Source organism: Rhamphochromis sp. 'chilingali', assembly GCF_963969265.1.
Source record: "Rhamphochromis sp. 'chilingali' genome assembly, chromosome: 3".
NCBI lineage: Eukaryota > Metazoa > Chordata > Actinopteri > Cichliformes > Cichlidae > Rhamphochromis > Rhamphochromis sp. 'chilingali'.
Window position 1 is genome coordinate 19,371,078 of NC_137931.1, and position 25,395 is coordinate 19,396,472.

Genomic DNA, 25,395 nt, shown 5'->3' on the forward strand with positions numbered 1-25,395 from the left:
TTGCAGCTCTTAGAAAGGTGAGAAAAGAGAAGCAAAAACTGTACAAAGTGTTGAGCAAAACAAAGCAACGACTGCAGTTTGAGGGGGGAAAAAACTAAGAAAGAGGAAGTTTCTCTGAGTGCAGAGGCAGGATTGCCAAATATAGGCTGTTATTTTTATTCACTAAGCAAAATGCAGAAGAGAAAAGCCAGGAATCAGGCTTCTCAAAAGAAGCAGTGCAGAGTGAAGAAGTGTGCAGAGGCCCCTGTTTTATGGTAAAAAGTCCATTTTAACATCACTAAAGGTTTTATTTGTTCATCATGTCACAGTTTTTTCTCCAGTCAGAGTGAAACTTGAAGCTTCATTGAGGTCCAAGTTTATCTTTGTGATTCATCCTCAGCCTGTGATGTGTGTTTGTTTGCCCTGCGCTGCGACTTCAGGCACGCTTCCTCTTCAGATTTGCAGCTTTATGGAAACGTACTGGTATAACTAAAGCTTACGCAAAATGTTATGTCTTTATTTTTAACACCTATGGTTACTAGTTATTGCTTTATAATGCTTCCGAATCAGAGCAGAGGCACTGACTGCCTGCAAGGAAAAAGCCCAGGGAGCGTTACGTTTATTCTACCTTTGTCACACGCCCTGGTGTGACTCACGCCTGGGCGTGATAGTGGGATTTGTGCACTTCTTTCAATGGTGGATTTTCTCAGTGAGCTTGGAGCGTTACTGTCACCATGAAAAGGTACTGTAAAATCTTATTTTCTCTCTTTAAAATGCATTTAGGTCAGAACAAGTGAAGTGCAGCATCTCCTGACCCTGTTGGAGACAGTACAGCCAAAAAACTCGACACAAATTCTTTGCTTCGATGCTTCGTTTAACACACGGCTCTGTAGCGCGCAGTTGCCTACATTTGCGACTAAAAACACTCTGGAGCCAGAGTCTTCATCCACTTCCGCTTGCTTTACACAAATCTGCAGTAAGCCTCCAGAAGTTCTACTAAAATATGTAGAAAAAGAACTGGAAAGAACTACAAAAAATAGATTTCAAAAGACATGTGCATAAAATTAAAGGGTTTAGTTGTTATTGTTGTTGTTAGAGATTTTAAATATTGCAATTTTATAATGGAAATGAGCAGTTGATATTGAAAGACCTGTGTTTTTTTTCCCCTTTTGTTTATTTAATATTGCTCATTAATAAGACAAAACTCATTCTTATCTGATTACTCAATTAATCGATGGAATAATCGATAGCTGCAGCCCTCGACATTAGTACAAGAATTATAAGTAAAAAGCATTTAAAAACATCACATGTATAAGCAGCCTGTCACAAACGTTAATCCAAATTACTTTTTACAGCATAAACAGTTTGTAACACAAACTTTCGATTTGTATAAATCGTACATATCATAAATGCGACAATACTAAGGTAATTGTTAACGAGCTTGTGTTCACTTTGATGTACCTCAGTCAAGACAAGGTGCCCCACAAGACAAAGTATCCTTAATACAAACTCTTCAGGCTTAATTTCACATTTAGTTGTAATTAGTTTTGGGGAGTAATAATAAAGTAAAACACATTTTTTCTACTCAGTATTTCTAATATAGATACACTTTGGTGTAGTATAAATAGTCATGAGGAAGTAGTAAGTATTGTAAAACTTATGGACACTTTGAGTGGCCAGTAACACTATATAAGTGTGAATATATTAAGAGCTTAACACCGAGCAAGAAAATAATCTAACAATAAATTAGAATCCATTTATTGTGAGCTAACTAAGATTAAACTAACTAAAATTAAAATAGAGATCAGAAGAGGGGGTGGGGGTCATCATTCATAAAAAGTAATCTGTGCTGCCATTTCAGTGAGTGTGGAAAACATATGTGCAAGTCCAATATATGCAGGGTCTTAATAATAAAATAATAATAAACAACAAACTCCATGTTCTGTTTCTCCTTTACAGACATTACAGAAAATACTGATGATTTGATGGATAAGAATTTAAAAGGTATTTGCTTCTTTTGAGGAAATATAATTAATATTGGAAGCTCTGACAACACTTTGAAAATATGTGTTGAATTTAACAATATCCTTGACGTGTTCTAGAAAGCAATCTTTAGTCTCAGATGTTTTGTAAGTTGGGTGTATTTTGTATAAAGATATGAGCTCCACCATGGATCTTGTAGAAGGGAAAAATGATGGGATCCTTCCCTCTAAAAACACTACACCAGGGGAACTTTGTGGGCCCACTGAAGCTCAGAGGTAAGTTACTTGTGTTTCTGACACTTACACACTCCCTGGCCACATCCTTAGGTACACCTGTTAAACTGCTTATTAACTTGTATCTTATTAACCAATCACATGGCAGCAACTCAATGTATTTAGGCATATAGACACAGTGAAGACGATCTGCTGCAGTGCCTGATGTGCAGATGCCGGTCAGCCCTTTTCAACCAGTACTGACGTATTAAGAGGCTGTCAGTTATCTGTATCCCCGAAAACTTGATCCTGCTGAATAATTTGCCAGCACTATTGTCAGTGAGCTGTGAATGACTGAGAATGAGTAAATTAAATCCATAGTAAAAAAGAAATTTAAACTGGGTCAAGTTGAACTACAAACACCACCAAGTGTGGTTCAATTTCTTACTCTTAAAACCCCAAAATTACTTTCCAAAATATACAGAATGCTTTCTAAAACGGATGAATCAATATCACTTCCTATTGCAAAATGGGAAGCGGATTTATCAGTTAACTTAGACCAAAACTTCTGGTCTCAGATTTGCTTAAAAACCTTTCATTTAATTAGAAATCCCAGTCTTCAATTAATTCACTACAAAATACTACATAGAGTACACTATACAGGTCATCGGATGTTCAAGATGGGCTTTACGTGTCATGATCCTGGGCCATATTGGCCCAGCATTCTTAGTTTTCTTGTATTTTTGTATTTTGTTCCTTATGCCGTGGTTCCTAGGTTCTGTTAAAGATGTTCCTTATTTGGTTACCTCCTGTGTGCCCCTGTGTATCTGTGAGCCCTCGTCTCTCCTTGTGTTTTATTCCATGTTTTCCCCAGCCCGTTATGTCTGTGTTCTCCCTGTGCTCTCTCTCCTCCTGTCTGAACCTCTGTGTACTTCCTTTTTTACGTTGTCCGTCTCCCGTCAGTGTTGCGTTCACTCCTGCCGTGTCTTGTTATGATTATCAGTGTCACCTGTGTTCCCCGTGTGCTCCCACTTCCCTCGTTAACTCTCTGTGTATTTATGTCTGCGTCTCCCTCAGTTCTGTGTCGCGTTCTCCCTCGTGACTTTGTGCCCCTCCGTGTGTTTTCTTGTAAGTCCGTTCCTTAGTACTTCCCAGTTTCGTTTCATGTTATTTTGTATCGCTGTTATCTTTTGTCATCTTTTGTCAGCAATAAAGCTGCATTTTGAGTTCAGTCCTGTTTTCCCGTGAGTTTGCGTTTGGGTCCTATTTCCTGCCTGCCACACAGCCAGTTCATGACATTACGTCTGCCAACAACTGCTCACACTGCCAAACCAATTCACCGGACAATTATATCCACGCTCTTTGGTTCTGTCCACCAGTTCAGAAGTTTTCTCGCGAGATATGTGAAGACTTATCGAAGTCCGTTTAGTGTGTTTGTTGGGCAGCTTAGATAATGTCACTTCAGAAAAGAATATCGCCCAAATGGTTTTCACTGCCCTATGCATAGCCAAGAAAACAGTCCTCATGAACTGAAAAAATATAAAAAATAATCTTAATTATAACCAATATAGAAATTACCTATTAGATTACATTAGTCTTGATACAGCCTCTGCCACCACATCAGATCAATTGCTCTGGGCTCCTTTGATCAGCTCCATCACCTAGTGGGGGTGGGGGGTCATAGTTTGGTCCCACCTTTGCTGTTGTGATTGGTGTGGGGGTAGGGACAGGCTTGGGGCGTTGGGGGATTCCCCAGGAGCATCTTCCTTGGGGGGCTCAACCCGGGGTAACGGTCATGTCCTATTAGGGGCTCTGTTGGCTCTTAGGTGACGGTTTCCTTGTGGCTGCGTGCAGCGGGGCTAGGGGAGGGTCTGTGCTGATGGACGTGGGTTACTGACCTGGTAGCCTGGCTGCCCCTGGGTGGATCCGGGACGGGCGTGGGGTTCTGGGGGTGCTCCGTCTCTGGGCTGGGGCCCTGGCTGGGCCTCGGGGGCTTGGGTCCTGGTTGGTGTGTTGCCGGGGTTGTGGGCGGGTGGGTGTATGGGGGCCCAGCCCTGGCGCAGGGTGCCGCCAGTGCATCGAGCCACCTGGGGGACTCTTAAACAGGTGGGGGAGGCTGTTACATCTTGCAGGAGGTCTCCTCTCTTCAGGAACTCACTCTGCAGGAGGGGGAGATACAGGAGAGGTAGAGGAAGACCTCAGCCTGGGTGTTGATTGTCTTGTGTAGTCTGGAAGATGAGTGGATGACAGGGTGGGTGCAGTTTTCTCTGTGGTGGGGTCGGGTGGGCTGTCCCGGGCTCTGTGGGGCCAGGCGGCGCTGCCGAACTGGGCCCCGGTCCGGATGGGCCTGGGCCCCCTTTCCATGGCGGGTTGCAGAGTGTGTGGGTGCCTACTGGGGTCAGCGGGGGAGCTGGCCCCAGGGAGGGGTCACTTGCCTCTCCCTTCCTTCCCTCCCCATCTCCAGCTGCCTCCCTCTTCCCACTCCACCACAATCACCCACACATGCAGGGCCTTGGGGTAGGGGTGTGTCACCAGGGTGCAGGGGATGCATCCCCCCCTCTGTCCCCCTCTGACTGCCTGTGCCTCAATTTTATCTCACAACATAGACATTCACATTACTCACACTCTCATAACACATACATATAGTATCTTGGGGGTGGGCAAGCTACACGGAATCCAAAAGACCATCAGGGTGTACAACCTCACCCCTGGTGTCGTTGCCCACCTCTCAATTTTAAATACATGTAGACATTGAGAGCTATCAGGAGGGGCTATGCGCTTACCTGCTGCTCTCTGGCAGGTAGCTCCATGCCCTCCTGGGTTTTAAATGCATCTTAGAACACACATGCATCAACACTACATATGAGCGGGCGGAGGGAGGTTTGGAGTCTTCACACACCCCCGTTCTCTGCAGCCTGCTGGAGCGGGGGGCTAGGAGGAGTTGGCCGTCCGATTGGGGTCTGGAATGTGGGGCCTCCCTGCTGCTGCCGAGTCGGGACAGTCTGCTTCTCTCCACCCCAGGGAAAAGGGTAACACTACCTGGGTCTGGGTGCAGTTTCCCCCTCCATGGGCAAGGGTACCTAGACCTGGGGTATAGAATACACTTGGGGAGTGTGATTGTGTGTACAGTGTCTCTTTATGTCTGTTTCCACTTTGGGTAAGTGCTGAGTATTTGCATATGAGAGCATGAGGGTGGGAATGGATGTTTGTATCTGTGTGTGCCTGTATGTCTGTGTCCATATGTGCTTACGATATATATTCCCATAGATCATCATGATGTTGTTTATTATGTTGCTCTCTTTTTTTTTCTGCTTGTTTTCTTTTTTTTCTTTCTCAACAGGTGATCCAGGTGATTGATATATGTATTTTTTGTCTGCTTATTTTGTTGGTTTTTGTTTTTTGCCCTTTATCCCCATCCCTCTTCCCCGCTGTTTTTCTTTCCCTCTTTCTTTCTCCCCTTTCTTTTCCCCAGTCAAATCTGTCCCATATTTAGCAAGTGAAAATAAAATAAAATAAACAATAAAAGGTGAATCAAATAGACCATTACAGCAAGGCTGGGATGGTCCATTTGGTAAAGTAAATCTGTTGGGCATCTTTCTTCGCCTTTAGACAATAATTCTGATGGCAAAAGAGCCAAACAGGACAGGCAAGAAAGGGGGAAAAAAAGAAAAAGAGAGAATGAGTAAACGCAGCACTGCAGTTGTGTCAGCAACGCGAACAATAGTAGACTCAAGACATAGGAATCTTGCTCAGATATGTCCAGGTTTTCCTACATGACTAGTGAGACTAACAACTCTCTTGTTTTGAAGCCAGGAGCAGCAGCAGACTACATCAACTGCACCAAGCTCTGTTTCGATCAAGACCAATCATTCAAAGGAGTCACCTCTTGCTTTTAATAGACAACAATCTTCTGGAAAAGAGTTAGTCCACTGCAGTATCTGCTACACTTGCATTTATTAAACAGTTTTTTGGCATAACAATAATGCTTTTGTCTGGTGTTTCTCTGCCAGGACTGGGGAGGTGAGGCCTGGTTGTCCTGTATCCAGCTGTGATTCGGTCATGAGTGACCACTCCAAGGAGCCACCTCTTGCTTTTAACAGAAAGCAGACTTCTGGCACAGAGTGAGTTAGCGTGTCACTATATAACCTCAGTTTATTAACATCACATCAAGTCTGTTAAGGAGCAAAGTATGTAAGTAGTAATGATTTTATGTTGCAGTCTAAACTTTTAACACATTTTTTTCATTTCATTATTCTTTATTCATTCTATTATTATCAGGACTGTGACGTTTCCTCTAGACTGCACGTCAAAATGACTTGTGGCAACATACTGAAACCCTAAAACTGTCATAAATCTAATACTGGTACACGTTAAAACACTGTAAATTGTTGGAAAACTGGGCCAATGAGTTAATGAGTTAATTCTCTGGGAAAAATCCCTTGTAGGCTTCCTTAGGAAGAGCAAGAATCACAAAATCTGCCAGACTTAATATGTGGAGCTACCTGCTGTGGTGGCCCCTTATCAATAACAAAACAGTTGAGGTAACTTGCTAGTTACATATGTTTATCATTATTATGGCTGCCATATCATTGGTAGCCATATATACATATATTTTATGTGGCACTTACTGAAAATACATTGAAGATCTTTGCAATCCATAGGATCAGTTCTCTGGCATTTCATTGCGTATTCAATAAAACCCTAAAATGGCAGTGAACCAAGTATTGAGCCTGTGGAACCCCGCAATGTAAACTTTAGTAATGATGGGGGGCTTTTTTGTGACTTTGCATGTTTATTACAAATTTTATTAATTTTTAAAAAAACTACTTTATAACTTATAATTTACACAGTTTTTCTACCAATTTCTGCACTTTATTTATGAATTATTGGATTTATTTTGTGCAACAAGAGAACCATGTTGAGAATGATCTTGAAGTGGCAACATGCTGGGAAACAGTTTTCCAGTAAAATAGATTGTCATTCTTTATCAAAAAGATAATTTTTTTTAGTGTAGTGTGTTTCATTTTTATTCACAGACTGTATCAGGACATCTCAGAGGTTCATAGTGCTTCATGTGTGGAGGACCATCAAACAGACATAGACTCAATATTTAAGGTAAATTTGTCTCAGTGTGCACTTAGCAAAGTCTCAGCAGTTTTTGATTTGTTTGGTTTGGTTTTTTAGTCACAGTATATGTTTCATCTTTTTATATAATTTTTCAGTTGCTTGAGGAGAGTATTTTCACTTTTGTGAAAGACGAGTTGAAGCGAATGCAAAGGCTTTTAAAATCAAAGTGTTCAGATGGAGAAATGGACACCGATATGAATGAGGGCATGAGGAGCAGCAGAGAGGCATTTCAAAACATCGCACTGCACTTCCTGAGAAGAATAAACCACGAGAACCTGGCTGATTCTCTGCAGAGCAGTAAGAACATTTTACAGCTGCATTTTAATGGATGGTATGTGAGGAAGGAAGACAATGAGAAAAAGGAAACAAATATACAGTATAAAGATGCCCTTTAAACTCCACATTGAGCAGTTAATGCAGGTATAACAGATTAACGAGTTTATTATGTACTTGAAGCCCATTCGTCATCACTGACTGATTGTCAGTTTACTGCTAGTGCTTCAAGCTAAATGTTTTGACTGTGGCCATCTTGGTGTTATGAAACCACAGGTAACAATGGGGACAGTGACTATGGCCATAATCCTGTAATTTTTATTTGTTTGTATATTTTTTTAAACTTACACTATTTTGAAAATATAGATTTGACAAAACCAGATCTTATTTTTGGATTTTTTTTTGTACATGGCTAAGATCTCAGTCTCACACAGGTTTCAAAGCTGAAGACAGTAAAAAGTGCAAAAGTTGCAGAGTTTAGGTCTTTGCATGTTTTTCATTGATTAATTGCAAGTTTGTTCTTTGTTGGAAAGAATACAGGTTCAGCATTGGCTTCATATTTCACACATAGAAGCTACAACAACCTTTTGTAAAAGTATCTGTGGTTTTAGTTTTCAAAATTGTCAGCAACCTAAACTTTAACATTATTTCTAACTTTACTTGTGAGGGATAATTTTATATGTTGTTTTTGTGTGTTTATGCAGAATCCCCTGCAGTATGTCAGCGTAAACTTAAATTTAGTTTAAAAAGGAAATTCCAGTGCTTGTTTGAGGGGACAGCTAAAACGCGAAACCCAACTTTTTTGAATGACATCTACACAGAGCTCTACATAACAGAAGAAGGGACTGGAGAGGTCAGCAATGAACACGAGGTCAGACAGATTGAAACTGCTGTGAGGAAACCGGCCAGACCAGAAAGAACGATCACATGTGAGGACATCTTTAAACCCTCATCAGGTAAAGATCAGGCATGTAGAACAGTGCTGACAAAGGGAGTGGCTGGCATTGGGAAAACAGTCTTGACACAGAAGTTCACTCTGGACTGGGCTGAGGACAAAGCTAACCAGAACATCCAGTTCACATTTCCATTCACCTTCAGAGAGCTGAACCTGCTGAAGGGTACAAATTTCAGTTTGGTGAAACTTTTTCATCATTTCTTTACTGAAGCCAAAGAAGTGGGACTCTGCAGCTTTGAGGAATTACAGGTTGTGTTGATCTTTGATGGCCTGGATGAGTGTCGACTTCCTCTGGACTTCCAAAACAATAAGATCCTGACTGATGCTCGACAGCCCACTTCAGTGGATGTTCTGCTGACAAACCTCATCTGTGGGAACCTGCTTCCTTCTGCTCGGCTATGGATAACCACACGACCTGCAGCAGCCAATCAGATTCCACCTGGATATGTTGACATGGTGACAGAGGTCAGAGGGTTCACTGACCTACAAAAGGAGGAGTACTTCAGAAAGAGATTTGGAGAAGAGGAGCAAGCCAGCAGGATCATCTCTCACATAAAGACTTCGCGAAGCCTGTACATCATGTGCCACATCCCTGTATTCTGCTGGATCACTGCTACAGTTTTGGAGGATGTGCTGAAAACCAGAGCAGGAGGAGAGCTGCCTAAGACCTTGACTGAGATGTACATCTACTTCCTGGTGGTTCAAGCAAAACTGTGGAGCATCAAGTATTGCATTGGAGCTGAGGTGGATCCACACTGGAATCCAGGGAGCAGGGAAATGGTTTTGTCATTGGGAAAACTAGCATATGAGCAGCTGCAGAAAGGTCACCTGATCTTCTATGAATCAGACCTGACAGAATCTGGCATTGATCTCAGAGTGGCCTCGGTGTACTCAGGATTGTTCACACAGATCTTTAAAGAGGAGAGGGGGCTGCACCAGGAGAAAGTGTTTTGCTTTGTCCATCTGAGCGTTCAGGAGTTTCTAGCTGCTCTTTATGTCTTTCTGACTTTGACAAACTTTGGCGTGAATCTGTTTCAGTCTGAAACTTGGTGGTCAAATTTATTCAGGGACAAATCTAAGCTATCATACCTTTTCCAAAGTGCTGTGGACATGGCTGTACAGAGTCCCAATGGACACCTGGACTTGTTTCTCCGCTTCCTTCTGGGTCTTTCCCTGCCAACAAATCTCACACTTCTTGGTGGGTTGGTGACACAGAAAGGAAATATCTCTCTTGGGAAGCAGGAAACAATTGAGTATATAAAGAGTGTGATCAGGAGGAGTTTGTCACCAGAGAGAAGCATTAACCTGTTCCACTGTCTGAATGAGCTGAATGACCATTCTCTGGTTGAGGAGATCCAACAGTATCTGAATTCAGGAACCCTTTCCCCAGATGAACTGTCTCCTGCTCAGTGGTCAGCTCTGGTCTTCATCTTACTGTCATCAGAAGAAGACCTGGACATGTTCGACCTGAAGAAATACTCTGCTTCTGATGAAGGTCTTCTGAGGCTGCTGCCTGTGGTCAAAGCCTCCAACAAATCTCTGTAAGTTTCCTGAAAAATGGGAAACAACTGCTAAAGAACTACTGCATTTAGCTTAATCTGCTGAAAATAAAGTAAGTCAGGAAATTATAATTTACTTAGAAATCAATGCATGTATATGTTTAAAAAATACAAATAGATTAAACAAAGAGAAAGCTAAAAGAGAAAAGCTTAAAAAAGGAAATCATGGGATGTGTAAATACAGAAAGAAAGTAAAACAAAAATATGAAATCATTCAACTTCATTAATAACTATATTTTCACTATTTCTGATGAGTTTAATGACATACTGGCAGTTGATACAATTACAGCTTCAGCAAAATTCCATTATTGATCAATGTTCCTGATTCTTTCTAAGTAGTCTGGTTGTTTTGTTTTGGAGAAATGCTCATTTTAATTACCATGAGATTTTGAGTCTTTGTTCCAGAGTTTCTGTATCTTAAATTTTGCTGTAGTTTTTAGGAACGTTTTTGGGCTATTTAATGCACTAGATCTGCATGCATTATTTTCTAAATGTTCTAGCTGTGATTTAAAAGCTATGAACGATGCATCCTCTATATGAGAAGGAAATTTTTTATATAATTTACGCAGGATCTGAAATAACACACTGAAAATACAGAGCTGTTTACTTGGGTACTTAAAACCTGAATTTAATACCATAATTACTTTCAGTAGTTTCTTGATGGTGACCACATGAACATGCATTTAATAACTACGTATCTGGCCAACATATAATAATACATTTTGGCAGATATCAGTAGATTTTTTTGTTGTGATTAACATTGCTCCCTTTTGTATGAATAATAAACGTAGGTTGAGTGGCTGTAATCTGACAGAGAGATGCTGTGAAGGTTTGGCCTCAGTTTTTAGCGCTCAGTCTTCCACTCTAAGAGATGTTGATTTGACAAACAACAACCTGCAGGACTCAGGACTGAAGTTGGTGTCTTCTGGACTGAAAAATCCACAGTGTAGCCTAGAAAAGCTAAGGTTTGATCAACACATTTTGGGCAAATTTTCACAGTCGTTTCTGCTGAAACTGCTAAAAATTGAACAGAAATGGTAAATGTCTAAACAAAACATGTTTATATTCATCTTATTACCAGGTTGAACCAAAACAATCTCACGGAGAAATGCTGTCAAGAGCTGTCATTAGTTCTACAGACTTCTCATTTGAGAGAATTGGACTTGAGTTACAACAATCTGCAGAACTCTGGACTGAAACAACTCTCTGCTGGGCTAAAAGGTCCAAACTGTAGACTGGAAACACTCAGGTCGGGATATCCTATTTTACATAGCAATTAATAATCTGTGGTGTGATATTTAAAATAATTCTGTATGTTGTGTTTTGTTTTTAATTTGTGCACTGATTTAAATTCTTCTACAGGCTGATTGGTTGTAATCTGTCAGAGAAAAGTCATGATACGCTGTTTTTCATTCTCACCTCCTCTAATCTGAGAGAGCTGGACCTGAGCAACAACAGCCTGAAGGATTCAGGAGTGATGCTCTTCTCTGAACAGGGAAATCAGCACTGCAGACTGGAAACTCTCCGGTTGGATTATGACTTATGTTAAAGTTTTACATTTGGATCTTAAAGTCATTAGGTTTTTTAAAATTAGTTTTTGGTTACATGCTTATAATAAAATCTGTGGCTAACCTTCAGACTTGTGTTCTACAACAGAATTATAAAGATTTCAAGTGTCCCTGAGAAGGTGTTTGCTAGCAAGTACCTAATTCAGACATTTCCAGTTTTGGGGGATAATTAGCATCATTACTTCATTTACAGAAGCGTATCGATGATGTTCAAGTCACACAACTTGATATTATTCATTTGTAGCCTGAAATTTGTATTTTATTACTTGGAATTTATGTTTCAGAGATCATTAAAAATTGCATATTTTGTTCAACATTACAATCAACATAATCAAATTTATCTTTAAAAACAGATGTAAATTTCCAAAACATGTCCTGCAGAACTTATTTTGCAGAATCATCCAAAAGTAATTTCTTTTTAAAAATAATCTCTTTTAAAAGTAATCTCTTTTTAAAAATCCCATTGGCTTTTTTTTTTATTCAAGAGATGTGATGATAGAGACAGTGTGATGGCAACTTCCATCAAACTCTCTTGGCCTACACAAAACACGTTTCCTACGCCACTGTATCACATCCCATAAATGTTTGGTCTAAAAACATTTTAAGATGTATTTTTTTATTTTATCAGATTGAGTCGAACTGGTCTCACAGAGCAATGCTGTCAAGGGTTATCATCAGCTTTATGCACAAAGGTGTCTAGTCTGAGAGTGCTGGACTTGAGTGACAATGACCTGCAGAGCTCAGGAGTAAAACTGCTCTGTGAGGGACTTGGAAGTCCACACTGTCAACTCCAAACTCTAAGGTGAGGTCAGGTTAAGACGTATTTGGCTACCTTGATTCTGCAACTGTGACATTAGATGTAATTGCAAATGCTTTGTCCTTTGGTAAAATGTTTCATATTTATAAGATGCTTATTCATAAATAAAACAGCTAACCTGGTACAGAGAACTTTTTGTTTGTATTTGATTATGGATACTGCAAGTTTCTATAAAATTGACCTTTTTAAAAACATAGTCTACAATGCTCTAAAGTATACACGTTAAAGACCTGTATCTCATTTGTTAGGTTAACTCAAACCAACCTCACAGAGAAATGCTGCAATGACATCTCAACAATTCTTAGCTCCCAGTATTCAAGTCTGAGAGATCTGGACCTCAGTAACAATGATCTGCAGGATTCCGGAGTGACATTTTTGTCTGCAGGACTGCATAGTCCGTACTGCATCCTGAAAACTCTCAGGTCAGATTTCAACTTGTAAACTCTAATACTTTCTATACATAATGTCGGTTTTGGTTATTTGTTACTTTTAATTTGAGCAAAATTTGTGTCAATCTTTTTTTGTAGGTGCACCTAAATGAAAAAGCTATATCAGTGCGATGGATACACAAAATTCACGGTTCGGTTCGATACTTTGGTGTCACGGTTCGATATTTTTTCGATACAAAAAAATGTTCATGCATTTTTAATTTGTCATTTATTAAAATTATAAATATATATTTTAACTCAAAAGTACAGTTTTTAAATTTAACCCTAACCCTTGTGCGTGTTTTTTATTTTGACAGCGAATGCGCACCTGTGGACCACTTATGTGCAGCCCCGGTTATTTAGCTCATCATATTGCAGCCACAGAAATTCTTTTGTCCATGAAACCATAAAGCTGCACTTTCTTTTTGCCTTATAGTCTGATTTGTCATAACTTCTCCGTTTTGTGGTAAGCTTTTCTTTGGCTGTCACTTCTTCACCCTGACCTGTCTTATTTGGCTCAGCAGAACTGAAATGCTTTTACACACTCACTCACATAAGCTCAGCGATTCTCTGCGCGATCAACCTCTCACATGTTTAAGCTGCGGGAGATTTCACTTGTCATGTTTGCATAGTAAGCTAACGATTAATAAGACGATGTCAGAGGAATTGGTGCACAAATTATCATCACTCACAGATCAGTGCTGTCGCTCTCTATACACAGTTCGCACGATTGCAAAGTGAAAGCAAAAAAACAAGCGCAAATTCAAACGCGACTTCAATATGTCACATATTGACAGTGGCTCACCGATGCCAATGACATAATTACCCAGCTACATTTCTGAAAGAATGCAAAAGCATTGACATATATTTTTCCTACAATAGCCCGACGGGCAGGGAAGAGATAGATTTTGGTAGCCCGACTGAAAAAAATCGCTAGCTCCAGGACGTCGGGCTAGCGATATTGCAAGCCCTGTATCTGATTGAGGAATCGCTCATCTTTGGAAAAGAGAGTTTATTACAGAGAAATGTCTCTTTCCAAAATAAAAGCTATACTATCCGCTTCTTCTGGGCTATATTCTCAGCAGCATAAGGAGAATCATGTGCTAACAGCTGTCTAAATGACTCGGCTAAAGTTAGTAGCATGCTCGTTGTTTTTGTCTTTGCACTAGGATGATGTCGGTGTAAATGTGCAGTCATATTCGTTGTGTTCCCACTAGTGCTTTCAGGTTAATCTCGTTGAAATGACCTTAACGCCACAACACGGCAAATCTCCGTTAACGAGCTACCGCCGATCGCCCCGTGCATGGGGCTAGACGGCAAACACGTTAACGAGCTAACTGCGCTAACACACTAGTTCACACCAATGTAATTGAGCATTGCATGGCACATCCAACATACTGTTTTACTTTAGTCCATGACTCGCTTACCTTCAGGGTCATACGTCACATGAAAACCAAAATAATTCCAAACGCCAGATCTGAATGAGGTTCAATTTGCTTGTTGCAAGCAGAGCTTAACTTCTGTCTCGCTAGCTTGCCCTGCTCTCTTCCTTCTGACTATGCTGTCTGTGTTGAGCGCTCAGTGGATCTGCGCTCGACAGTGCAGCCTAGGCGGAGTAGTCGAACACAGATTCACTGAGCGCTCAACACAGACAGCATCGTCAGAAGGAAAATTGATAAAATAAATTACAAATGTTGTATTGTTTGATACATATGCGTACCGAACCGAAAGCACTGTATCGAACGGTTCAATATCGATACGAATATCGTTGCACCCCTAATAAATAAATAAATATATATATATATATATATATATATATATAATCCAAATCGCACATTTACTGAATCTAATCCTTTAGCCTGAGTGGCTGCAGGTTATCAGAAAGAACTTGTGACGTTCTGATGTCAAAGTCTACCAGTCTAAGAGAGCTGGACTTAAGTAAGAACCACCTGTGGGATTCGGGCATCAAGCTTTTGTCTACTGGGCTGACAAGTCCACACTGTAGACTGGAAACTCTGAGGTGAGGTCACATTTTTACACTAACTTAGCCAAACATTTTAATTTTATTTTAGTGCTGTTTATTGTTTTAACATCACTTAATTAATTTTAATTACAGAGTTTCTGACTTAATCTTTGGTGTTTATAAATATGCCAATGCTTGAGACTTCTAATATCCTTTAATTTGGCTTGGTTTGTACCATAGTTTAAATATGTTTAAGCTTTATATATATATATATATATATATACACACATATTTTGTTCATTATGATAATGAAAGTCAAAGGTAAATGGATCACAGAAATTACATGGAGAAACATTCTTAATTTTTCAGGTTGAATCACACAAATCTCACAGAGAAATGTGGTCAATATATCTCACTGGTCCTCAGCTCTGACTCTTGCAGTCTGAGACACCTGGATTTGAGTAACAATGACCTACGAGATTCAGGAGTAAAACTGCTTTCTGCTGGACTGAGGAGCCCACACTGTAGACTACAAACGTTTGGGTATGCATCTGAGGAATATGTGTTGCACCGTAAGGGTCATTGTGAAAAGACTGGACAGGCAGCCAACTGTGACAAGGGGACCCATTTTTTTCCTAGTAGACGATTTGCTGTCAGGATGGTTGCCCCTTCCTAAACCCTGGCTAGCAGTTTCTTCAAGTTAAAAGGATTTTTTTCTTTCCACTGTTGCCAAGTGCTTGTTCATAGGGGATCAACTGGTGGCTGGGGCTTCATCCTAATATTGTAAGGTCTTTACCTTGCAATATAAAAAAAACAACTTGTGGTGACTGTTATTGTGAATTGGCATAATGTAAATAAAACTGAACTAATGTTGTGTTTGCACACACACTCCATCTCCATAAGACAAAGGTTATAAACTACAATGAAAATAACCCTTAAGAGCTACATTTAAAACTGCTGCAGAGTCAATAAAACTAAATAATTAATAAAAACCTAAACTTACACAACAGAAAAAAAAGCAAAAAATAAATAAATAAATAAAACATCTTCACTAAACAGTATGCACAAACAGCCACAGTTATGAAAGTGCAAACATTTTCATTTAACTTCTCAGATAGCATAGTGTACAAAGCAAGAGAGGGCTTTTTTTTTGTCTGAAGTCAGACTAATGAATTCATAGTTGTGGTGGACAGACTGAGTGCAGATTCTTATGAGCACATTTCTGTTTCTTTTGCAAATCTTGAACAAGACCATTTTTAAAACTAGCTGCTGTACCTGAGGAATTACTTTTTTGCTTTGAAAGACACTTGAGAGGTACTTTACACTGTCTCACTTGCATATGACCATCTGCACCAATTATCATGCAAATTATATATTAGTTTTAGGTGGATGGATCACTTCAGTTTTGCACTCTTGCAGATTGTCAGGCTGTTTGATCACGGCAGATGGCTGTACGTCTTTGGCGTCAGCTCTGAGGTCCAACCCCTCCTATCTGAAAGAACTTGACCTCAGTTATAACCATCCAGATGAGTTGGGAGTAAAGCTACGATCTGTGGGACTGAAGGATCCAAACTGGAGACTGGACTCCCTCAGGTATGATGTACATTGGAGTACAGGAACTGTAGAAATGCTAAAGGACTCCAGTCTGGTCTGACTTTGATTTTCCCCTCCCAGCGAGGACCACAGTGGTCTTCAGAGGCTGAAATCTGGTCTGAGGAAGTGTAAGTATATAAGATGTAACACTATATTTCTGGTTTGATTTAAAACCTTCAGACTTACTGCTGTATTTCACCCTTTCCTCTCTGTGTATTCCTTAGATGCATGTGAACTAACACTGGACCCAAACACAGCCCACAAAAATGTTGTCCTGTTTGAGAATAACAGAAAAGTAAGACTGTCACCAGAGAAGCAGCCATATCCTGAACACCCGGACAGATTCGACTGGTGCTACCAGCTGCTCTGTACAACGGGTCTGACAGGCCGCTGTTACTGGGAGGTGGAGTGGAAAGGAGGTGTTGATATTGGAGCAACTTACAAAAGCGTCAGAAGGAGGGGAGCTCTAGATGGCAGCAGGCTTGGATGGAATGAGAAATCATGGAATTTAGAGTTCAATGATAAAAACATCTACGCCTGGCACAATAATATAAAAACAGTTCTCCTTGCTCCTCTGTCCTCTGCCTCTGAAAGAGTGGGAGTATATTTAGACTGGACTGAAGGCACTCTGGCTTTCTACGCAGTCTTGCCTGATTCACAGATTCACCTGTACACCTTTTTCTGTGGTGCCTTCACTGAACCACTTTACCCTGGGTTTGGGTTCTTATCAATAGACTCTTCTGTGTCACTGTTAGAAATATAATCTATCCAAAAAAGGCTAATTTTTCCTGGTGAAATAGCCATAGGTCTCAGTAATGCAGCAAAAAAAAAAAAAAAGCAAAATATTTAATAGATGTTAAAAAGAAGAGGCTGTGGTTTTTAAAAATGAGATTTTAAAAAATGCACCTTTTGTCTAAAAAAATAAGTTTTTTTTTCTATACTTTTAATATTTGAATATCTGACAGATGTTGCTTCTTTTTTGCTAATTAAGTCAAAGTTTGGACATCAAGCTTGGTATGAAAAAAGTAAACAACTATAAGTTCTTGTTTGTTGTTGTTTTGTTGTTGTTGTTTTCACATGTAATTTATTTATTTTATTTAATCCTGAACATTTTGTAGCTTGTGGCGTTTTGGAAAACTGAAAATTATTATTATTATTATTATATTATTAGTAGTAGTCATTTTTAGCCAGGCCTTCATCATTTTGTTTGTGCGCATCGTCTGAGGATTCTAAATATCTTAATTACAAACAAATCCAGGTACAAAAATCACAGATTTTTATTATTCAGGCAGTGTGACGGTAAATGTAGAATAACCAGGTGACATAACCCATGCGTTTCTTTGGACTGTAGAAGAAAGCCACGCAGGCAAAGTTTCAAACTCAAGAGTTGCTTGGTGTGGGGTGACAATGCTAATCACCAAACAGCACCCACACAGCTGTTTATAAAATACAATGTGAAAAATAAATATGAAAATATTTATTTAGAAATACCAGCATTTGATTAATTTACAGTAAAACAAAAAAGAAATGTAACATCATACAAGATATAGTGCAAGAGACCTAGTATTCAGCACGTTGTTCTCCAAGCTAACTATTGTATAGCTGTACGCTAATTAAAAGGCTGCTAGCATTCGTGATGTTGATAGTAAACACTAAAATTTGTAACATGTGGCATTGTGAAATGCAAAGATAAGACTTTCTGATCCCTAAAGAAAAGTTCACAGCACAGAGACGAGTTATGAGGTAAGAAAAATCATTGAAAAAGAAAAATGAATTAGAAATTAAAAATAAGTCAAAATAAAAAAGAAAATGCATATACAATATATAGATTGTCATATTTGTGCAAATATTTGTGGAAAAGTGTCCAGTAGTGCAAAATATAAAACTTTAACTACACTTGCACAGTGAATGTGTAAAGAACATGTAACTTGTGTACCTCCTTATAGTTTTAGGTAAAGCATGTTGAAATTAACCTGAATAAACATGTAGACGGTAATGTGATGCTTAAAAAACAAAAACATCAAGCACACAACTGTATAAACAGGATGGCAGGCTCACAAAATTATTAACTGGCACTTATTTTGGAGGATGCTGGCAGCTTCCTGCAGCCTCTGCCCACCAGTTTGTAGTTCAGCTCGACGACAAGCGAGCAGAACTCGCTCATACCGACGAAGTCACAGCACATAATGTTGACTCCCTCGGGTCCTGGCTGCTGCTCACCCGCCCACTGGAGAAGCAGTGAGAGAGAGTTCAACGTCAACATCCTCATGCTCTGGAAAGGGTGCAGGAAGACGTAAAACATGGTCTCTGTCAGGTTCAGACCAGTGACGTAAAAACCATCTGGAAAACAAAACCGTCTGTAAGGCCGGTGCTTAAAGAAATGAACAGCAAATAAAACCTGAGGTAAAATAAATCCCAGCTAGCTGCAGAAGCAGTACACTTCAGAGTATTTTTACTACGTCACTGACATTATTATATTATTAAACTTATGAGAATACTTCTGTCCATCTTGTCCAGGACGTTCTTGTAAAAGATTTTTAATCTCAAGAGTTTAAAAAAAAAAAAAAAAGGTTAATAATAATTATATTATATATTTTGGTGGCTCAATCAACAGTATATGAATATTAGAAATTTGGTATTTAAAGGAATTATTCTGTTTTAATAAAAACATTTCATTTAAATTTTTGAATAAACCTTTTCAACTTTCAATAAAAACGTTCGCCACATGGGGGCAGCAAATCCGAATCCATGTTGGATTTTTATTGAAAACCTGCGTAGTCTGAATACGCTTTGAATTTTGAGCTTAAGCATAAATTATACTTCTGCATTGAATCTGTCAATCCTACTACATAAACCCGCAAAAGTGTCCAACATTGTTAGCAGCAAGTATAGTTGTATGTGGCGTGGCTGTGTTGCCGTGGAGTTTCTCTCCAATTTTATCCACTGGCTTCCTGATGATTAAAAAAAATTACAGCAGAAGAAGCAGCATCAGAGGAAACAGTGGTACTGAAAGCCATCACAGGCTGTGTGGGATGCATATATATGTACAAACTAACATTTGTACCTTTGGCAGGTTATTAAATCCAGTAAACTACCTTTACAGTATATTCTGTATCCAGTACTTTTGCTCTAACATTTTAAATACAGGTCTGTAATGCTACTACTTTCCCTCACTGCACTACTTGTTCCAACAACCTCATACCTGGTCTTCCCTGCCGTTGCTGGCCTTCCAGATAGGTGATCACTTTCTTAGGATCTGGGCTGTTAGCATACCTGAACACACAGGACAGGTTCAATCATTTCAGTGTTAGTGACATGACCAACTGTGCAGACAGTAGCCTTGAAAAGTAAAAGTAATCAGGCACTGCTTTAAATCTGTTTTTTTCCCCTAATGGCCACCAGTCTTGGTCACCAGTCAAAGACCCAAAAAGAAGGAGGGAGAGAAGAAGACCAAGAAAACCACATAAGGTCTAAGGTTTGAAAATAGGAGGAAACAAACTATCTTTACATACGTGTATATATTACATGCAACCAGTGTTTACATATTTAATATTGTATTTCACACCATGTCACACCATTTATAAATAAACCAACAAGCACGTATTATGTCTGACAGTGAACACACATTAAAATATGACACTCCAATTATGTCATATTTGAACCTTTGGCTGTTGCTGTTCTCAGTGTGGTTTAAAGTCACTGTACCAACATCTATTATTAATACTTTTGAGACACCAAGATGCTCAAAAACAAAACAAACAAACAAACAAAAAAAGAACAGCTAATATTGCCAGAGAAAGTAATCAGAACCGAAATCACGGAATCGAAGACACTTAAGCTACGAAGTCTATCTAACCCTTCTACATACAGTCTATGTATTTTACCAATAAGGTATCCGATTCCACAGCCCAGGGTGCTGCAGCTCCTGGTCGTCATAGGAAACAATGACCTGCTGACCTTTTGACCAACATGACCGCAGAGTGGGAGTTTCCTGCATGCATACACATGAATCAAACTGTCAGTTTATTAGGCACACTGTGCCAAAACCAATGCAGGCTAATAACATGATTACAGCAACACGTTTTAATTTTCGGAGCGTGACGTTTGTGGTGTGGTATATTAGCAGGTTTCTGGACTAGAGCAATACCTCTGATATTTGAAACACCTGAGTCGAAAAGAGTTTCAACAGAAACTGAACACCATGACCTAAATGATTAAAGGATTTATTGCAGGACTACAGTCGTAAATGCATTCGTTTTAGTCGGGGGTTCCCAATGAGCCTGTGGTTGAGATCAGTTCCATGTATTTATATCTGCTGAAGTTAAAATGGTAAATCCTTATCTGAGAGGCTGAAAGCAGTGAATATTTGGCATTATTAAACTTTAGAAATCAATCATTATCCTAATAATGTCTATCTACCTGTGGTGGGCACAGCTTCCCTCTGAACAGCAGAAGGATGAACTCCATCAGATGGGCGTGGTCTTCGTCACTTAGAGATTCGAAGTGTGAACAGGCAATGATTACAATCTCTTTGGGGTGAGCGTCCAGCCAGCCGGCCAGTTCATCCAGAGCCTCCTGCATGCAGACAGACGTTAAAATTTGCTGTAAATTAGCTTTCACTCTGAGTATCAATGCCGTTTTGGTGTAGTTTACTGACCTTGACGGTTATTAGCGTGTATATGCCGTGAGCGAAAAACAATTTTCTGCTCCCTGCTGGCTTTCTGGCGATCCGCAGGTCCAAGAAACGAACACCAAGATCACACTGATCAGAAAGGACTGATAGCTGTAGCCAAGAAAGAGAATGAATATTGAAACACCAGAACCAAACAATGACAGAGACTCCACCATGTTGTACAGATGGCTGTATCTCTCTCCTGATCTCCTCTGTACAATTTCACATTTGCATTCATCACTCCATCACACCTGTTGTCTCTGATTTTCAGTCTAATTCTTGCGTAGTATGACATATCTCAACTTTTTCTTCCTGTTTCAGGTTACTTGCTAGTCACTTTTTTAAAATAGTTTTATAGATCCGCCTCTTCTTTTTTCTGCACTTGTGCAGCTTCCTCAAATTTTTTAATGACACACTGCTGAGATCTGCCAAGTTTTCAGCTGGTAGTGCTAAAAAGAACATTTTATGTCTGTTAAACCCTTATCTTTGTTATTTTTCTAACATTCAACCCATTTTTGTGACAGGCTTCTAGTAACAAAACGCTTAAAGATACAGTTTAAAGTTGGTTAGATATTTGCATGTGTAGACACAACACTTGTTCCGTCTTTGCGTTAGGAGCCTTTTTTGGATGCTGGAATGAGTCATACCTTAGTGTTAAGTGCCTCAACAAACAAAAAAACCATTCCTCTGAAAATGGTTTAAGTACTGGGGGGAAATGATCAAATAAGCATCCAGATGTCCAAAGAAAAACATTCAAGGACCTTCGGAAAGCCTGGAGAACCGCTCAAGACCACTTTAACAAAAAAAAACATGAAGATAGTCTGATTAGAAGCAAAATATGAAGAAATGAGGGGCGGCTCGTTACACAGTACTGTATACAGTAAGTCATGATCAAACATAAAAACGTTAAATGTAATGGATACAATTGCTCCCATTAAGGTGAAGGTTATCTCTGGAAGGAAAAAGTCTCCATGGAGAAACTCCACACTAGTGAAAAATGAAAAAAGAGAGTGTAGGAAAGCTGAGCGCAGATGGAGAAAAACAAACCTCCAGGTTCACTATGACATCTATAAAGAGAAACTTCACAATTATAATTTACAACTGAGGAGTGCAAGGAGGTCCTACTTCTCTGACATCATCACTAAAAACAGTCATAATGCTCGGGTCTTATTTTCCACAGTTGACAGGCTAACAAACCCTCCTGTGTCAGTGCCAGCTGAACTTCATTCAACCATGGCCTGCAATGACTTTGCCAAATTCTTCACAGAAAAAATCCAAAAGATTAGACAAGCAATTGGTACATCAACAGCAGATCCAGGATATGTACTGTGTCCACCGAAAAACTGTTTAAACACCATAAAACAGTTTCACCCGATTAACAGCAAAGACCTGGAGGACATCTTAGGTCAACTGAACTCCTCCTCTTGCTGTTTAGATGTCCTGACTTTGGAGTCAGACCTGTTACAGATCGTCAACTTTTCCTTAATGTCAGGTGTGTTTCCAGAACCACTAAAAACTGCTGTAATCAAACCTATACTGAAAAAGGACAATCTTGACAAGACACAAATGAAAAACTACAGGCCGATCTCAAATCTCCCATTTCTAAGTAAGATCATTGAAAAAGTAGTTTCTCAACAGCTCAATTATTTCTGCTCTGACCAAAGTGTTCAATGACATATGTCTGAACACAGACAGTGGAACAATGTCAGTCTTAGTTTTACTGGATCTCAGTGCAGCATTTGATACAGTTGACCACAACATATTACTCAAACGACTGGAGAACTGGGCAGGTCTTTCAGGAACTGTGCTAAACAAAAACAAAACTGAGGTAACAGTCTTTGGCGCCAAAGAAAAACGATTACAGGTCACCAGAGAACTTCAATCTATACACCTAAAAACCACAAACCAGGCGAGAAATTTGGGTGTAGTGATGGATGCAGACCTAAACTTAGAAAAACACATTAAGACAATAACAAAGTCAGCTTACTATCACCTCAAGAATATTTCAAGGATAAAAGATCTGATGTCTCAACAGGACCTGGAAAAACTAGTCCATGCATTCATCTTTAGTAGGCTTGATTACTGTAACAGCATCTTTACAGGTCTACCTAAAAAATCAGTCAGACAACTACAGCTCATTCAGAACTCGGCTGCTCGAGTCCTCACTAAGACCAAAAAAGTGGACCACATCAGTCCAGCTCTGAGGTCTTTACACTGGCTGCCTGTGCGTCAGAGGATAGACTTTAAAGTTCTGATGCTGGTCTATAAAGCTCTGAATGGTTTAGGACCAAAATACACCAGTGACCTCCTGACCCAGTATGAACCTTCCAGATCCCTCAGGTCATCTGGATCCGGTCTTTTATCAGTTCCCAGAGTCAGAACCAGACACGGAGAAGCTGCATTCAGCTTTTATGCTCCTTATATCTGGAACAAACTCCCAGAAAGCCTCAGATCAGCTGAAACACTCAGTTTATTTAAATCCAGGTTGAAGACTCACCTATTCTCAGCTGCATTTGAATAAAGCACCAAATCCACACTTTTAAGCTTAAACTTCAAAACTTACATTTTAACTACTGATTTTATCTACTGTTCTGATTTTATCCGTTTAGATTTTTTTTTTACATACTGTTTTGTTTGTTTGTTATTTAGTTAGTTTGTTTGTTTGCTTGTTTTAATCAATTTTAAATCGTGCTTTTTATTTGTTTTTGTTTCTAATGTCTCTGTAAAGCACTTTGAACCACCTTGTTGTTGAATTGTGCTATACAAATAAACTTGCCTTGCCTTCCTCCTTCCAAACTACGGTAGTTCAGTAATTATCAAATTATCAAAACCTCAGATGAATTCCCCAAACCTTTTACGAGGTAGGGAGCTTCACCTGAGGTGGTGCAGGTTCCTGGTTCTCTTTCACCTTTAGGGGGACCGTAAAATACCTGCGTGGTGGCCCAGCGGTAAACACAGGGTCGAGTACAGCAGGGGAACAGCCTGTCAGTCAGTCTGAGGAAGCAGGACTCCGATCTCACCACAGGAGAGGAGACATCCAGGCTGAAGGACATGCTGTCATGGCTGCCTGTGGTGCGAGAAGAGCCTGTCAACAAGCATCTGAGACAATTTTTTTTATTACAGTTTAACCTGAAATTAAGGATATTATATTTTTAAAATAAACACGTGATCTGTATGAGAGTGTTTTCTATTCTTTTCTGTCTTGAACTGGCTGAACTGGTTGCTCCTGTTTTACCAGGTAATGCCAGGTTCCACAGCGGGACGTCCAGCAGCTCCTCCGGCAAACGCGACATCCAGTCCGGGTTTCCTCCGAGCTGCTCCCGCTGTTTGTCCTCCATGTCTTATTACCGCCCTGTCCTACTACAGATGTTCAGCATGCTCTTTGAGTTTCTTCGGGATCTGAACACGGTTTATTTACCAACTCTTCCGGTTGTTGTCAATCTCCACTTTCTTTAGCGATTTTCAAAATAAAATCACCAAACGCGACGAGAGCTTGCTTAAAAAAACAGTAGCGTTAGAACACTAAAGTAAAAAGTACGGTAACAATGTGCGTCCCCCGATTGAGCAACAGCGCCGTAAAATAAGAAGAATGGCGCCTAATTACAGAGTTAATAATGCAGACTTTGTAATATCTCACGTGTAGATTCATCAGCCAGATTAAGTGTTTACTGACAATTGACAGTGATAGCGCACATCATCATCACTATTCCAACAATCCTCTCCTCACAGACAAGCATAAACACACTCGACTATCGCTAAATCAGATTTAACACACGTTTGTAATGACGGTAATTCAGTTTATAATAGGGTTTATTCGCTCGGTCAGCAGGTGGCGGTATCCTCGTACACTGGGGAGTAAACTGCCATTAAACGAACAGAAGAAGAAGAAAACATCTGCACATGCGCGGTACGGATCGGGTAGACCCGATTTGTACGGTCAGACTTTACACATGCGCAGTAAGGATCGGAGAGTCCTGATCCTTAACTTTCTTTTTATTTTTCGTTTTTGTCTACATTGTACTGAAACGCTTCATTATTGCAAACATTTTAAGATATACTTGTTATTCTTAACATCTTAACTCTTACTCTGACCCATAACTTTTTTTTTTTTTTCCATACTTTAATTAAATTTATGCACATATTACAATCTCTCGTTGGGAGACAACATTAGTGCAACAACATCTTGAAAAGGTTGAATAAGAAACCAAACGAAAAAAAAAACAAAAAACAAAAAAAACAAACAAAAAAAACCAAAAAAACAAAAAC

The 25,395-nt window shown here is 39.6% G+C and overlaps 2 protein-coding genes across 6 annotated transcripts; one reads left to right on the forward strand and one right to left on the reverse strand.

The window, feature by feature from the left end:
* Window positions 1-620: 620 nt before the first annotated feature.
* LOC308393591 (NACHT, LRR and PYD domains-containing protein 3-like) lies at window positions 621-17,300 on the forward strand. 5 transcript variants are annotated; one of them, XM_080877474.1, is made up of 18 exons: window positions 621-721; window positions 1,939-1,983; window positions 2,135-2,237; window positions 5,984-6,094; window positions 6,185-6,295; window positions 7,211-7,289; window positions 7,397-7,598; window positions 8,279-10,070; window positions 10,880-11,053; window positions 11,170-11,337; window positions 11,451-11,615; window positions 12,285-12,458; window positions 12,722-12,895; window positions 14,760-14,921; window positions 15,234-15,407; window positions 16,284-16,457; window positions 16,539-16,585; window positions 16,682-17,300. In XM_080877474.1, the coding sequence occupies exons 2-18, from the start codon at window positions 1,965-1,967 to the stop codon at window positions 17,218-17,220; spliced, it is 4,368 nt and encodes a 1,455-aa protein (XP_080733600.1). In that variant the 5' UTR covers window positions 621-721; window positions 1,939-1,964; the 3' UTR covers window positions 17,221-17,300. The 5 variants fall into 5 exon arrangements, with proteins under 5 accessions (XP_080733600.1, XP_080733602.1, XP_080733604.1 ...); XM_080877476.1 differs by having other exon boundaries at window positions 8,396-10,070; XM_080877478.1 differs by lacking the exon at window positions 15,234-15,407.
* Window positions 17,301-17,919: 619 nt separating this feature from the next.
* On the reverse strand, window positions 17,920-25,094 carry LOC308393593 (PI-PLC X domain-containing protein 1). Its single transcript, XM_080877480.1, has 7 exons — window positions 24,365-25,094; window positions 24,060-24,196; window positions 21,115-21,240; window positions 20,877-21,032; window positions 20,342-20,448; window positions 19,660-19,730; window positions 17,920-18,797 (listed from the first exon to the last, which is right to left on the reverse strand). Exons 1-7 carry the CDS (start codon window positions 24,465-24,467, stop codon window positions 18,523-18,525), a joined length of 975 nt encoding a protein of 324 aa, XP_080733606.1. The 5' UTR covers window positions 24,468-25,094; the 3' UTR covers window positions 17,920-18,522.
* Between the last annotated feature and the right edge of the window lie 301 nt (window positions 25,095-25,395).